Consider the following 16,194-nt stretch of genomic DNA (forward strand, 5'->3'; position numbering starts at 1 on the left):
TTCACTGAACTTCCTTGCTCAGCCCTTTGCCACCAGGTACCGCCCCGCTGCTGTCTCTCTGGTGGCACAGGGTTTTCCTTGGGCAAAGTCCCGTGAGGGTCCTCCTGGGAGCCATAGCCACGCCGATCCCTTTGCCCCGTGGCTTTGGCATCACCACCCTTGTGCCACCACTGCCAGCTGGGCTGTCAGACTGGGCATGCTGTGGACTTGGGCTGGCTCTTTCCATGCCCAAGTGTGTCCCTGAGGGAGCCACGATTGGGAAGGGCTCCGGGTGAGTGTTACAGCGCCCTGTGGAAGCAGAGCTTGCCATGGGAGTTACCAGCCACTGGACAATAACTGAGGTACCAGTCACCGGGCAGTAACTGGTGTTGGCGTGGTAGCAACGGGATGGCGATGTGCCAGTGTCTGCTGGAGCAAGGAAAGGTGCTCCCCTGACTACGCCCCCATTCCCAGCAGCAGGAGGGACAGGGCTGGAGCTGTATGCCCAAAGTGGGGACTTGCCAACACCTTCCATGGAGTGCGAGAAGGTCCTTGAGCCCGGACAGCAGAGATCACGGCCTTTGGCTCTTCACTCTCCCAGCAGAGGCTCGGCCGGACAGAGCTCCCTGGCACCGGACAGGACCACGTCGCGACAGCGCTGTGTCGCGACAGCCGCTGGAGGCCGGCTCGGCCCCGGGGCACCTCGAGACCCCGCCCCTTCCCCGCAGGCCCCGCCCCCGTGCACAAGCCCCGCCTCCTCGCCACTAGGCCCCGCCCCCTCCGGCGCGGAGCGGGCGCTGATTGGCCGCGGGCGGCCCGCCCCGCCCCCGCCCCCCTGCGGGCGGTGACGTCACGCGCGCTCCCCGCAGGGGAATGAATGGGAGGCGGCACCGGCACCGGGACACCGGGACACGGCACCGGGACACGCCACCTCCCGCCGCCGGGCTCCGCCGGCCCGGCCCGCCGCTCTCCCGCCCCTCTTCGCTCCCCTCCGCCGCCCCCCAGGCCAATAAAATGATGCAAAGCTCCGCGCTCGCTGCCGAAGGGGCTGTCAAGGGGCTTCCCGAGATCCTCGGTGTGCCGGTGCAACGTAAGGACCATTTTCTCTTCTCTCTCCTTCGCTCCGTGCCGCAAGGGCGGCCCCGGGCCGGCGGGGCCGGGCGGGCAGGGGCCGGCGGGGCAGCGCCCTGCGGGTGTGCAGGTGCCTCCGCTCCCGGCCGCTCCCGGCTCTGCCCTTCCCGTTTGTTTTTCCCAGTGTGTAGCACCGTTAATGGACGTAAAAATTTGGAGCGCGCGGGAGGGAGAGCGGTGCCCCGGGGGAATGCGGGCCCGGCCCCGATGGGGAGGACGGTGCGGCCGCGGCTCCGACTGTGCGTGTACAAGTGCGTGTGTGTGTGTCTGTGCGTGTGTGTCTGTCTGTGTGTGTGTCTGTCTATGTGTGTGCGTGGCCCCGATCCCCTCCCGCCCCCGCGTACCCCCGGCCCGGAGCGCACGACACCCCGCTTATATCGTTTATCGCGACAAGGCAGCGAACGGCGGCGGTGGGAAGGGACCCGCGGGTGTGCGTGCGGGTTATGCTGGGATGGCGAGCCCGGCCGGGCAACGTGGAGCGGTGCCGCCGTGTCTGTCCATAAAGCAGCTACAGGTAGCGCGTTCGTGGGGGTGCAGATAGGATACGCGTGTGTGTGTGTGTGTGTGTGTGTGTGTGTGTGCGCGCACACGGGCAGATGGACCCCACAGGTGGATGGACCCGAGCAGGACGCGCCGGCAGCCGGGTGTGAGCCATAGAGGCCGTCGGCCCCCCTTCCCTGTAGCGCCGAGCCCCACGCGGGGGGAGCCTATGGGCACACGCATCCCTATGGATACCCCCTATGGATAGCGGGGGGCGGCCGTGGCCGGTGCGCAGGCGAGCAGACGTGGCCTCCGCGGGTATTATTATTATTATTATTATTATTATTATTATTATTATTATTATTATTATTATTATTATTATTATTATTTTATTTTCTCCTCGTTTCCAAACGGTTCCCGAGACCCAGGCCGTCCCTACGGGCCCGGAACGGGGGGACCCCACCGGTGGCAGTCGGGCGAGGCTCGGCCCCCCCCCAGAGCGGCACCGGAAAAGTTTAGGGGAGGGAGCCGAGGCGAGGGGGGAGAGCTCGGGAAGCGGCGTGGGTAGAAACGGGCCTGAGCCCCAGGAGAGCCCGGCCGGGGTCCGGCCGCATGTCGGGGGACACACTGGGTAACGGGGGGGTGCGCACCCTGTCGCCTGCCCGCTCCGGGCAGGGTTCCCCCCCCACCTCTCGCCATTGCCCCCCAGAACCTCCCTCGCCGTTCCGAGCCCTGCACCGGCCCCCGCCCCCCCCCCGGGCGGCTGTAATTCGTTTTCCGTGGGTGTTTGGCGGGGAGCGAGGCCGGTGCCCCTGCCTGAGGCTGCTGGCGGCCGGTCTCCATCCTGCTGGGGGAGGCCTGTCCCCGTTATCCCCCGTTTCGGTCCCGTTGTTGGGCTCCGGGAGGGGGGCAGGTGGGCCCGTTTAGCTGTAATTCACCGCAGCAGAGAGGAAGAAAAATCCCGGTCAGGAGCATAGAGCCGGCGCCGGTGCAGGGACAGGGACGGGGACAGCCAGGGTCTGTCCCACGGCCGCATCCCGACCGGTTCCCAGCGGCAAGGTCAATTCTTCGGCCTCGGGGTCCCCCTGATTTAGGGAGAAATGAGGTGCCTAAATCACTCTGGAGCAGCATCGCCCCAGCACAGCTCATGGTTTGGCCCTTCTGGGGTCCACCAAACTCCCCTGCCTGTGACATTGTCATTCCTGTACCGACTGATGGATGTCAGCAATTAGCAGGAAAGAATCCAACGAGATATTTTTATTATTATACTACTACTATTACTATTGCTATTATTTTATTATTGCTATTATTACTATTATCATTGTTTATTTAAGCGCGAAAAATAGCCGCAGAAGTAAAATAGAGGAGGGTGGGCAGCTATAAAAGTTTCCATCGTTCTGTGGTTCTCCCGCTGCCCCAGCCCGATCCCCGCGGCCGCTGCCAGCTCCCAGCCACCTGCTTTCATGTCGTGACAGCTCTGGGGCCTGATCCTGCTCCAGTTACACAGTACACAGTCCCCTCTGGGCCAAAGGGAATTGCACCTGGGCAGGGGACCCCTTCCCAAGGGGGAGCCGGAGTCTCCTCCCAGCCCCCAGCAGCCCCTCGGTATTTCATCGTATGTGCGAGGAAAATCCGTGACATTTTAATTTCTAATCGCTTTTAAATCGCAGATTTTCTTCTCACTTTAACCACCTTATTTAGCAGAGACTGTGTCCTACAGCATCCTCTTTACATCACCCTCTTCTGCAGGATTTTGGGGAGCTGAGCCCCTCCTCCCCCGCCCCCGACAGACCTAGCTCAGCCTTGCAGACGGGATTGTTAAAAATAAAATTCCAAATATTATTTATGAATATTGTTTTGCAAATCTCACCGAAGTCAAAACTTGTGCCAAAGCCTGTGGGAACGGTGCCCGGGTGCCGGCAGGCTCTGGCCAAGGGGCTGGAGGGAGGGGAGTGATTAATCGCCGCTGGGAAAGTCGTTTGCCCGCAGCAGAGAAATGAATTGGAGGGGTTTTGCATGCGAAGGAATGATGTTTCCTCCCCGCAGAAAGACTTTTTAAGGAATCCCCGATGTGTTGCTTTCTTTGGGTTCGGTGCAGGCTCCGGTACCGCGGGGGGGAGGGTGTAAATGGGGCCGCCTTTGTGCTCCGGTTTTCCACCCGCATTCCCGGGAACCCTTTCTGCAGCATCCGCGGGTGACCATCCCTTCCCCTTAAAAGAGCAAAACGCAACCCAAAACCAGGGGCCGGTTCGGCACCGCGGTGCCGGCAGGGCCGGGCTGGGGGCGCGCCGGGGAGCGCATCCCCCCGCCGCTGCCCCCACATCCCCCCCGCTCGGTTTCAGAGGGGTTTTTGCGGTCTGAGGGATTACTGAGGCCACCGGCGCGTTTGTTTCGTTTCCATCGTTATTTCTTTAATTTTCTTTCCCGTCGGGGAGAAGCAGGGCTGGAGGTTGGACCCACCGCTAATAAATCACGGTGGCGGCGGGGGCGTGGGGCCCCTGCCAGGCCACCGCTCGGGTCCCCGTGCGTGGGAGGCTGCGTGGGGAGGCGGGGGATTGCGGATCTGCCCACGGGTTTTAATGGGATACGGCCAAATCCCCGTCCGGGCAGCCGCCGGCGGGAGGCAGGGAGGCACATCACCCCGGGGAGGGGCGTGACTCCCAAACTTCCCCCCCATGCCCCGGGGAGCGGTTTGTATTGAGGCTGCTGCATCCCTGGGGTGGTCCCGGCGTGGAGAGGAGGGGACCCCGCGGCCGTGTCCCCCCCCCACCCCCGGAGCATCGATCAAACCACCCTGCGCACGGAGCCAGCCCGGGTTTGCTGGTGGGCAAAGACAGCAAGGGAGGGCGTTATTCCTCTTGTGTCAATTATATCCATTAACTTTATTCCTGTTCTACCAAATAATTTAGTGGAAACGAGCGCAATAAATGCGAGGCAGGGAGGCAGCCGCGTCCCTTGCAAAGCACAAAGCAGGTCGCGGGGCTTGAATTTGAGATGTTTTCTCCCTGCAAACCAGTGGGCTGATTGGGACATCTCCTGGTTCCCCTGGCAGCTCCCCCATTATTATTATTATTGTTATTATTATTATTGTTATTATTATTATGCACAGGGGGAAGCAGCCAACTGGGTGCGAGCTCTGCACTTCTGTGTGCACACACACAGACATCATTGCACACACAGTGCATGGGGTTGGTGCTGTACTTGTGCAGCGAGATTGAAAGGAAAATCGGTCGCTTCGTGGAGAAAAAAAAAAGTAGTTTTCTCTGGAAATTCGAAGGGAGATGTTGCGTTATCGGCTGCAGTTGTTTGCCTGTTGAAATGGCGCTGTGTTGCTGCTCTTAGGGAGGAGAAAGCTGCTTGTTAGTTGTGAGTGTGTGTATATATACATGTAGGATGTGTGCATATAAATACAGGCACGTGTTATATAAACAGTCATTTATATATAAAACGTTTCCTAAAGGTGCACTGGCGTTTGTGAAATAACCGAGAAGGATTTCCTCGGGCTGATGCTGAGCTGGTGCCATCGCCGGTGCCAGCGGCTTTTGCATCTCTCTCGAGCGGGTTTAACAAATCCAGTGTGGAAAATGTGGTTGGTGCCCACCTGCAGCCGCGGGGGTGGAGAGAGGGGAGTGAGGCATCCAGGTGTTCTCAAAGCGAGAAGGAAAACAGGGACCTATGCAAGCTGTAGAAATTTTGCTTTTTGAATTTATTCTGCTGTTGTCAATGAGACAGGGGCTTAAATGCCAGCAATAACTACGGTCTGAAGGGCGCTGGGATTGTAACTGTCTAACTTGGGGAATGAAATAAGCTGCCTTCACGTGAGGTACGTGTCAGTACCCCAAAGGATTTTGAAATAATGTTACTTGAGGCTGTAACAATATGATTATTTTCTGTGCTCTTTTTCTCCTTTCCCCCTTCCTTCCTCTTCCCACCTTCTTTCCTATTCCCCTCCTCTTTCTTTATTTCCTTCCTCTTTTTTTCTCCTTCTTCCCTCTTTCTTTCCTTTTCCCCTTCCCCTTTTCTTCCCTTTCTCCCTTTTCCTTTATTCTCTTTTTCTCCCTTGTCCAATTTAATTAATTTTCTCTCTTCTCTCACGCTTTTTCGTTTCTCCTTTATTGTTTTCTTTTTTTTCCCGTTTCCTTTCTTTCTCTTTCCTTCCCTTTCCTTTTTTTTATCTTCTTCCTTTTTACAAATTTTCCCCCTTTTTAAATATTTTCCCTTTTATCTTTCTCCTTTTTAAAATATTTTTCCTTTTTAAATATTTTTCCTCTTTTAATCCTTTTCCTTTTAAAATGTTTTTCTTTTTTAAATCTATTTCCTTTTTATACTCTTCTTTTTTAAATCTCGTTCCTTTTTTTATCTTTTTTCCTTTTTCACATTTTTTTCCTTTTTAAAAACCTTTTCCTTTTTTAAATTCCCTTTTTAAAAAATATTTTCTCCTTTTTTAATCTTTTCCCTTTTTTCTTTTTTATTCTCCCTTTTTCCCCTTTTTCCCTCCCGGTAGCACCCAGGCCAGAGAGGTAGACCCCTCTCCCTCTCCATTGCCTCCCCCATGCCTTGGGCAGCACAGGGACACGTTCTTCCGCCATTCCCATCCCTTGTCCTTTGCAGTCTGGCTGTGCCACTCCGGCTGGGGACAACCCAGCCCCTCCTAAGCCTCCTTAGCATTTGGAGCAACATAATTCCCAAAAAACACCCCCTTTTCCCCATCGGAATTTTCTGCCAGCAGCTTCAGGCTGGGGAGGGAGCAGCCCTTGTACAAACCATCTCTCCTGCTCTTACTCTCCAGCTCTGGGCATGGTGGTGGATTTTCCCCCAAAATCCATCTGCTTTCATGTGTGTGGGTCAGCTTTATGTGCCTGGCTTTTACCGTGAAATCTGCTCCTGCAGACTCTTGCTGTACCTCCCATTTATTCCAAGCTACGGGCAGAGAGAAAGAGAAATATCCAGCTCTCCAGATCTATGGAAACTGTGTATCTACAGGTGAACGTTATGTAGGAATCTGGATGGCCAGGGATACATCTTGCCATAAGAAAAGCCTTCCTTCTGCAAACCTTCCTTCTCACACTCCCACAGTGTGAGAGGCTGGATGTGGGGAGGGCTGGATGGAACTGGACCTGATACCCCTGGATAGCTCTGCTCCAGCTTGGCCTTGCTTCATCCCACGTTTTCCAACCGTTTCCAGCGACAGGAGCCTGTAACACCCTGGCTGGATGGCAGAAAGCAGGCTGTCCCCATCACAGGAAAACCGGAGTCCAAAGGGATGCTGGACCATGGAGGATGCAAAGGCATGTGGTGCCCTGGTACTGCAGGGAGAGGGGCACCTGCAGGAGGGGCCGGCATGGCCAGCACGGGTGGCTCGTGGTCCTCGGGATGCAGGGGGAGCAGAGGAGAAGAGACTTTTGTCCGTGTTGACAAAGCCTTTGGCAGTGAGGTGGAGGTGCCCTGCACCCCCGGGTCACAGCTGGGACCCCTCAGCTGAACCCCTGGCCCATGGGGACCAACAGGCTGCGTTCCTGTTTGGGGTTTGTGGGATGCCTTTCCAGAGGGAGCGAGAGGCAGGCAGGGAAACAGGTGTCAGGGAGCAGGACACGGTCTGGAAAACGGGGTGCAGAAAGGAAAAGCATCACGTGTGTGTGTCTGTGTCCAGAGGAGCCGGTGGGACCGTGGGCTTTGCTGTCCCAGAGGGTTTTGGCAAAGGCCGGCAAAGGCAGCTGTGCTGGGACACCTCCTCACCCCACAAAGCCCTGGCATGTGCCCAGGCAGGGCTTTGCCAGCCGGGTGGGGGCCCCGCGGGGCCGACGGGGCTGCGGGGGCTGACGCTGCTCTTCTCTCCATCCCTCTCCCCCCCTGCCCAGAGATCCCCCAGTGCGCCGGCTGCAACCAGCACATCCTGGACAAGTTCATCCTCAAGGTCCTGGACCGGCACTGGCACAGCTCCTGCCTCAAGTGTGCCGACTGCCAGATGCAGCTGGCCGACCGCTGCTTCTCCCGGGCCGGCAGCGTCTACTGCAAGGAGGATTTCTTCAAGTGAGTACCCCTCGGGGGCACAGCCCCCCGAAAGCGGCGTCTCCCCTCCTGAGAAGCAAACACACAACCTATTTTTAAGCGTAATTTCGCCAAAATCTTCCTACGCCTTTTGTTGTTGTTTTTGTTGTGAACATGAAGGGAATGTTGGTGCTTTACAGCTGCCGCAAGCTGGATGCTGGTTGTTAGGATTTAGCCATCTGAAAGCCCTAAATCTCCCTGATGCTCCTGTGCCTCCCCTGTGCGGGTGTTCGGCCCCTCGGGGTGACAACCTGCGGCGGTTCGGCAGCGGCCCCGGCTCCGCTCGGAGCTAGAGGGCAGGAGAAACCCGCACAAGGCAGCGATAACGCTGCCTGTTCCTTTCAAGTCCTTCACTCGCCTCGCCGCGATTTGCTGATGCTGTTTCTTTCCCTTCACCTTTTACCTCTTCTTTTGTTCCTTTTTTTTTTCTTTTATCCTTTTTTTTTTGCTCCCATTAGTGTGAAAACCTCATTTGATTGCGTTGGCAGCTACCTCTGAGCTGTGCAGTGTCCCAGCCTTGGCGTTTCCCTGCTCCCATGAGACAGGACAACCTGTTCTCCATTAAAAATGGACTTCTCAGTGGAGATGCTCAGGTCCCTGGCTGCCGGTGACATTTGGGAGTTTTTCCCAAGGGATGGCAGAGGGTCACCTGTCACCCCTCACCACCAGCCAGCTAAACCAACCGATGGCCATTACAATTACTCCCCAGACAGCACTTTACCTGTCTGCCCATCCCCGTGCTCTCAGGCCTCCCACATCCCCCACATCTCCTCCTCATCCATCAGGACCAAAGATGCAGCTTGAATTTCTCCTTCCCAGCGACGGTCAAAGCAGCTGCTCCAGCCTGGGTAATAACACTTCACTTCTGATATTTTCCAGCCTATTAATCTCCAAGTCATTTAAATAGTCGCCCAAAAGGTGCGGGTAATCAATGTTAATTGGAGTTGAAAGATCAGTGACTTTCTCAGATGAGGTCCTGCCTGGATTATTTGGTGCCAATCAATAGCAGCTCGGCGCTCGCCCGGGCACTTGCCTCACCTTTCCTTCACCGCTCATTGATTTCGGGGAAGGGAACCTGTGGAGGACGTGAGGATTTCAGCTCAACTTCAGAGGCAGTTGGAAATGCGGGAGCTGCTTCGGAAAAGATCAGATTCATTTTTGATTTTTATCTTTTTTTTCCCTCCCCTGAATCGCAGCTCTTGGTCCCCAGCCATGGGTGTCTCTGTGCTGGGACCGGCCATTCCCGGGTGGTGTGAAACCCCCCCGGGATGCTGGAGGATGTGTTAAAATGGCTTTTATAGTGTTCTGTGAGAGGGGGTGGATGAGCAGAGGGAGGATGGGGGCTGCAGAGCGGGCACCAGCTCAGCCTTTGGAGCAGAAAAGCATCGTCTGTCTGTCCTACCCCTCCCTATGTACATGCCCGCCTCCCTCCTTCCCTCCATTTGCACCATCCCTTCATGACTCCCTCCATCCCTTCGTCCATCCCTTTATCCTCCATTCCAACCCTCCCTTCATCCTTCCATTTATCCTCCAACCATCCCTCCCTCCTTCCTGCCATCCCTTTATCCTCCATTCCAACCCTCCCTTCATCCCTCCCTCTCTCTGTCCATCTCCTATCCATCCCTCTCCCATATCTCCCTCCCTCCCTCCCACACCTTCCCTCCCAGCTGAGGTCTCCCCAGCAGATGTCCAGGCACTCTCCCTTTAGGATACAAATCCAGAAAATGAGGCAAACCAGGGTTTTCCTCCTCACCTTCTGCTTCCAACACCCTGGAACAGTGCTGGCACCACTCATGCCCAGTGCCTGCCACCCGTCCCTGGGTGACACCTGTGTGACTTTGGGACTGTCTCAAGGCCCCAGCCTTGGTGGCTGTGTCCTGGCTTTCCACAGGGCATGAGAGCGTGGGTAGCCATGGGGCTTGAGGGTGGTTTTGCACCATCAGGGGATGTTCAGCCCTCAGGGGACAGTGAGAGGTGCGTGGGATGGCTGCACCCCCTGGGTTCCCCTGAATGCCACTGCCTGCCCCTGCCTGCCCCTGCAGCCTTGGGGCCAAAAGGCTTGGGTGTTCCTGGGCTGCCTCCTTCAAAGCAGGTTGAGCTGTTTAAGGCCTAGAGGACAGATTATTCCACCTTTAATAAGCCCATAGCTTTCTCACCTGGGCTGCTGCTGCAATGCCAGAGTGACTCCATGGGGTCCTGGGGTCCTGCTGATGGGGGGTTTAGGGACACTGCAGGGAACAAGGGAGACCCTGCAGAGCCCTTGTGGTGCCAATGGGAGGTGGACATCTGCCCCATCTCAATCCCACAGCATCTGTTGCTGAAAACACCAGCGGAATGTCCACTTACTTTTGACTTTCTCCTGTGCTGCCACCACCTCATGGCGTGTGTCACCCTCGTGCTGTTAATTCAGGGAATTCACTTCTTGGACACTCCTTCCACACTTCCTGCACCATTCCACGTGTTCCTTGCATGCTTTTTCCACATTCCTAGCACACTCCTCGCACACCCATTGCATGTGCCTTCCACACTCCTTGTCCCATTCCTGCACACCCCTTTCATGCTGTTTCACACTCCTTGCACGCTCCTTGCAGCCGAGCTGGTGGCTTTGCTCATTCCAACACCTGCCCCACAGCAGCCCACCCAATGCCCCTGCCAGGCCCTCGTTATGGTGTAAGAGCCCCATCATTCTGCATTAATCTGGGATTCATCTTGCCAGCGGGGCGGCGTAATTAATTTATTTGGTATTAATGTCGATGAAATATGTACTGTCCTTGCAGGGGAAAATCAGGCAGCCTATAAGCATTAGTTAAAAGAACCATTAAAATCAAACCTTCCTCAGCTCCATTAGGCCGGTCTCTCACTCTGAGGAAGATAAACCCCCCGCCGTGTGAAGTGTCATGCATAATAAGGTTGATTGCTGGTTTAAACTCTGCCCTGTCTGCTGGTCCCAGTCCCATCTCTGCCCAGCAAAGCCCACCTCGCCGGGGGGCTCAGGGTCACCCGCTTCTCCCTGCAGGCGTTTCGGGACCAAATGCACGGCGTGCCAGCAGGGCATCCCCCCCACCCAGGTGGTCCGCAAGGCCCAGGACTTCGTGTACCACCTCCACTGCTTCGCCTGCATCATCTGCAGCCGGCAGCTGGCCACGGGGGATGAGTTCTACCTGATGGAGGACGGGCGGCTGGTCTGCAAGGAGGACTACGAGACTGCCAAGCAGAACGGTAGGCACCCCTCAGGGGCTGCGAGGGGCACAGCACACCGAGGGCCGGCCATGGCTCGTGCCACTGGTGAGCCTGTGGGAAGGTGTCCCTGCAGGCTCTGGGACGGCTGGTTCTGGGGAGATATTCCCAATGCCGTGGGCTGGCAGTTCGGGGATGGTACCGCCTGCTTCACTTGCAGATGACTCCGAGGCGGGCGCGAAGCGGCCCCGGACCACCATCACAGCCAAGCAGCTGGAAACGCTGAAGAATGCCTACAAAAACTCCCCCAAGCCCGCCCGGCACGTGCGGGAGCAGCTCTCCTCCGAGACAGGGCTTGACATGAGGGTGGTGCAGGTGAGGCCGTGGGGGTGCCCCTCTCCACCCTGCCCCCAGAGAAGGGCGACACTGAGGTCCCTCTGGGGTGTCTGGGTGCTGCATTTCAGGGGATGCAGGAGTGGCAGAGGTACTGGGGTGGCATGGCTGATCGGGAGCTGGGCTGCAGGGATGTTTGGGTCCTGGATTGCATGGAGGTGTGGGAGATGGGGTGCAGGGGTGCTGGCATGCAGGGTTGCAGGGGGTTAGGGGTGCTGGGGTTTAGGGGTGCTGGGTTGTATGAGTGTGTCCCTCCTTGTTGTCCCTCCTTGCCCTCCAAGCTGGGCACATTGGTGCTGCATCCATGTGCCCCCCCCCCTCCCCAGCTGGCATACTGGGTTGCAGGGATGCTGGTGTGCCGGGGTGTTGGCATGCTGAGGTGCAGGAGTGCTGGACTGCAGTGGTGCTAGCAGGTGGGGTTGTAGTGTGTTGGGTAGCAGAGGTGCAGGGATGTAGCAGTTCCATGGGTGTTGGATGCAGGAGCGCTGGCACGCAGGAGAGCCAGGGTGCCGAGGTGCCATCGATGTCCCCATTTCCCGCCCCAGGTGTGGTTCCAGAACCGCCGGGCCAAGGAGAAGCGGCTGAAGAAGGACGCGGGGCGGCACCGCTGGGGGCAGTTCTACAAGAGCGTGAAGCGGAGCCGCGGGGGTGGGAAGCTGGAGAAGGAGAGCTCGGCCGAGGACTGCGGTGTCAGCGACAGCGAGCTCAGCTTCCGCGGTGAGCGGGGCGCCCGCGCGGGGCCGGGGGGCCGCGGGGCCGCCCCCTGCGCTGACCCCCCGCCTCTGCTGTCCCTCCTCTCCCCGGCAGAAGACCAGATCCTCTCCGAGCTGGGCCACAACAACAGGGTTTACGGCACCGTGGGGGACGTGGCGGGCGGACAGTTGCTGAACGGCGGCTTCTCCATGGAGGGGACGGGACAGTCGTACCAGGACTTGCGGGACGGGAGTCCCTACGGCCTCCCCCAGTCGCCGTCCTCCATCTCCTCCCTGCCGTCCCACCCGCCCTTGCTGAACGGGCTGGACTACGCCATGGACGGCAGCCTGGGGCTGGTGGCCCACGGGGCGCAGGGGGTGAGTCAGACGCTGCGGGCCATGGCCGGGGGGGGCCCCACCTCCGACATCTCCACGGGCAGCAGCGTCGGGTACCCAGACTTTCCCACCAGCCCGGCCTCCTGGCTGGACGACATGGATCACCCCCCTTTCTAAGCGCTGCTCGCCCCCCGCCCCGGCCCCCTCGCTCTCCCCCCAGCCCGCAAGCGCAGCACTGAGGGCACCCGCCGGCGGTTGACCTTTCCAGGATTTCCCATGGGAATTGGCCCCGGAGGGCTGCAGGGAGGGGCGGGCAGCACTGGCGGTGGGTAGGGGCGTCTGTGCTCGGGGCGGGGGGCACGGATGCCTTCGGGTGTAAGCACAAGAGAGGTGTCGGCGCACGGGATGCACGGCGAGGACCCGGCGCAGGGCTGGGGCACGGCCGTGGTGTGGGACAGCGGGAGGGAAAGAAGGACAATCAGGGATGGCAGAGTCCGTCCCGGCACCCGCGCCAGCCCCGCAGTTCCCGCACCCCCCAGCCGAGCACCGCTGCTATTTTCAAGAGTTATTTTTCGATACGGAGTTGAAATGCAACTCGGCGCTGCCCGGAGCCTCAGCAGAAAGAGAAATCTATATTGTAGAAGGGTTTATTTTGCCGGGGACGTGTCCGAGCGGGGCCACTGTCCCGCTGCCCGGAGCGATGCTGCCGGGGAAGATCCTGCCTGCTCCTGGCGTGGTGACCGCGGGGCCATGATTTATCCCTGGGCACACAGGAGTGTTTATGGAGCATCACTGCGGTTTCACCATGGTCACGCGATGAGGAGGAATTAAAAAACAATGCCTCTGGCTCGGGATGCCCACTGGCCAAGCTGGGCTGTGGTGGAGCCAGCAGGGATGCTTGGGGCTGGCACCTGGAAAGCAGCTGCTGGAAGGGTGGGTGGGAGAGGTGGGCAATGTTTGCTCTGTGGGTATTGCAAAAAATTCCCCCCAAAAGGGGGAAAAAGAGTATTTTGTCAGCTGCAGAAGCAGCTGCATGGTGGGGAGTGGAGGGGATTGGGGTGTGAGATGTCCCTGGTATAGGCCACCGATGTCCTTTGGTGCCGTGGGGCTGATGACACCAAGGGTGGGTGCAGGCATCCAGGGAGGATTCAGGTGGCTTTGGCACATCCTGCAAGCCCCATGGGGTCTGCTCCTGGCCAGGCCCACCCAGCACCAGCCCCTTGCTCAAAACCCATGTGCCTGTCTCCCCCAGCACAGTCCGCATCCCCTACCCTCAGACATTCAGCTCCATGGATAAAATCCAGCTCCACACTCTCTGCCCGGGGTGCCCAGCTCTGTCCCAACCCCACAGGGGTGCCCCAGCCTCTGGGTCCCTGCCATCCCCTCTGGCTCTGAGGTGATGCTGGTGACCCCAGAGTGCCATCCATCAGGGAGGGCTGGGGGTGGATCCCCTCAGCTGGCTGCTGCCAGGGGCGTTGGGAGCTCTGAAAGCAAAGGGGAAAAAAGAATAAAAATGAAAAAAAAAAAAAAGCCACACAAGAAAGCACATCACTGGTCTGTCCCTGTCCTTCCTTGCCCCTCCAGCTGGGTGCATTGGTGCTGCAGGAGCTGCCCCAGCTGCATCCACGTGCCTCCCCCCTCCCCATCCTTGGATGCTGCTTTGTGCCAAGCCCCCGGCCTTGCTGGCACTGGTGGGGAGGGGGACAGGGGAGAGCCGTGCCCGCTGCTCTCCAACCCCCTTCGACAAGGCCAAATGTCTCCTCCTCCCTTCGCTGTGTAAATTTTGTACAGTTCCAGAAAGTGAGAGTCTTGTTTCCTGGGGGGGAAAAAAAAGGAAAAAAAAACCCAACAAAAACAAAAACCCAACAAAAATAATAATAAAAAAAATTTTAAAAGAATAAAACCTTATTTATTGCCATGTCTTGGGGAGAATCGATCCTGCCCAGTGCTCCTGAATTCGGGCCCAGGGCGTTGCTTTTGTTCCCTGCCTCCGGTGCATTGGCATGAGATGTGTACAGTCACCCCCTCCGCTGCGAGGGAAAGCGATGGCAAATAAACTCGGGATGCTCTTTAGCAGCTGCTGTCTTTGGGATTTTCTTCCTCAGTGGGAGGGCCGTGGTCACCATCAGCACTGCCTGCTCCGGCACCCCTGACTGTTTGGGGCTGGGATCGCTGGCGTCCTGTCCAGGAAGCTGGCATTCCTGTATGGAACAGGTGACATTGGTCATGGTGCCCTGGCTTTTTAGAGGGGTGGGTGGGCTTGGGGTGGGCATCTCCATCAGTGCCACGCGGCACCCCAAGGTGCCACAGCTTTCCTGCCACCCCGCAGAGGTGGCAGTGGGTGCCCGGCTGTGCCACTGCAGCGCTCGCCCAGCACAGGTGAGATGGAAGAGCCATGCCAGGCAGGATGGGGGGGTCCAAGCCCCTCCATGGGGGCACCGGTGTGTTGGCTTTCTATATTTTAATCATTTTAACATTTAATGCTTCTCAATTAAAGTGATTTCCTGGAGTAGATGCCAAGCTTAGGGCGAATGCACATTAACCACTTTCTGTATCGGTAGTTAAAGGCACCAAGGGATTTAAACAGCAATCCGCAAGGCTGCTGGGGAAAGGTTTGGCTGAATAAAGCAGATTATAAACAATAATATATGTCTTTCTCTCCTCCCCCCCACCCCTGCTTTCTTTTTTTTTTTTTTTTTTTTTTGGAAAGGCTCCAACCTCACAAACAGACCTAAAGTGCTATAAACATCTCCAGGGCTGAGCGCTTGGGCCCCAAATGTGCTCTCTGAAAGCACCAGCACGGTGGCTGCTGCTTTCCATCCCAGCTTTAACAAGAGTTTTTTTACTACCCAGCGTGTCCATCAAGCCAGGCAGTGGCTGTGCATTATGGCACTGCACAGCGGTGGCCTCACTTGTCCCCAGCCTTGATGCCACCATCACAGAGCCAGTGTGACCTCAGTACTGCAGTTGGGTCTTTGCTACCCGGACGCAAAAGCTACGGGCTGTGATGAGCCCGGGCACTGCCAGCCTGGGGGTGCCCTGGGCAGGGGGAAGGGGAGCAGAAGCCATTGTAGGCCCCAGCTTAATATTAATGGAAAATAACTCTCCAAGCCATTTTCCTCACCATGGAGCCTGGCTCGTGCTGTGTGTGGTGCAGTGGCGGTGCTGGAGCCAGTGCAGTGACTTTGTCAGCACTGGCAGGAGCCACAGACACCGTGAGGGGCCAAAACCCTCACGTGCCTCCTGCCCAGCCGGTCCTCAACAAAGGGAACATTCCCATTTGTTTTCCTGAGGCTGGATGTGCTGCAGAAAGGACTTGATGGCAAGTGGCTTCCTGTCACAGCAGCGGAGATTTCCTATGCTCCCCCCAAGGCTGTAAATCTTGTCTGGGGAAAAGCAAACTCACAGCAATGTCCTACAGGGAAGGCACGGTCTCCTCTTGCCACACACTCACCCAAGGCAGCAGCCTCCCTCCCACCTATCCCAAAGCACAAACCCAGCCCTGGCAGCTCCTGTGACTCACTGGCACAGCCCAGTTGGGACCCTGATGAGGAAGCAGGAAGCCCCATAACCATCCCACCTCACTCCAGCACTTGGGCATTGCCATGAGGCACATTTTTCCCACTTTCTGGATATTTGGCCAGCTGAGAAGACCATGAAGTACCTGAGAGGCCCACAGGGGTGACAAGGTGGGTGCAGGTTTATCTCTGTGCCCAGCTCTTACCAAACCTCAGCTCTGAATGAGCCACTCCAGGGACTGGCACACGGCAGGAGGACCTGGAGCTGATTATGGAGGAGAGGGTTTAAAGCCATTTTATTCAACGAAGTGGTTGTGTGATGTGGTAAAAGTCCTGTCAGCTTGGAAGGGTTGGTTAGCAACACGTGTTATGTGAGAAACAGAGGGACAGACAGACACTTGTATGACCCTTGCAGGCCTCTCTCCACAGGACAAGAGCTT

The 16,194-nt window shown here is 57.5% G+C and overlaps 1 protein-coding gene across 3 annotated transcripts in view; it reads left to right on the plus strand.

The window, feature by feature from the left end:
- Positions 1-865: 865 nt before the first annotated feature.
- Positions 866-16,194, plus strand: part of LHX4 (LIM homeobox 4) — a 256,618-nt gene continuing 241,289 nt past the window's right edge. The window contains exons 1-6 of one of the 3 annotated variants that reach the window (XM_064664245.1): positions 866-1,069; positions 7,449-7,620; positions 10,655-10,857; positions 11,036-11,190; positions 11,754-11,925; positions 12,016-14,312. In XM_064664245.1, the coding sequence (XP_064520315.1) occupies positions 994-1,069; positions 7,449-7,620; positions 10,655-10,857; positions 11,036-11,190; positions 11,754-11,925; positions 12,016-12,413 (1,176 nt within the window). In that variant the 5' untranslated portion in view covers positions 866-993 and the 3' untranslated portion in view covers positions 12,414-14,312. Of the gene's footprint in view, positions 1,070-7,448; positions 7,621-10,654; positions 10,858-11,035; positions 11,191-11,753; positions 14,313-16,194 lie in introns of those variants that run through there. The other 2 variants (XM_064664244.1, XR_010432625.1) reach the window with 2 other exon arrangements.

Source organism: Pseudopipra pipra, chromosome 9 (assembly GCF_036250125.1).
Source record: "Pseudopipra pipra isolate bDixPip1 chromosome 9, bDixPip1.hap1, whole genome shotgun sequence".
Classification (NCBI taxonomy): domain Eukaryota; kingdom Metazoa; phylum Chordata; class Aves; order Passeriformes; family Pipridae; genus Pseudopipra; species Pseudopipra pipra.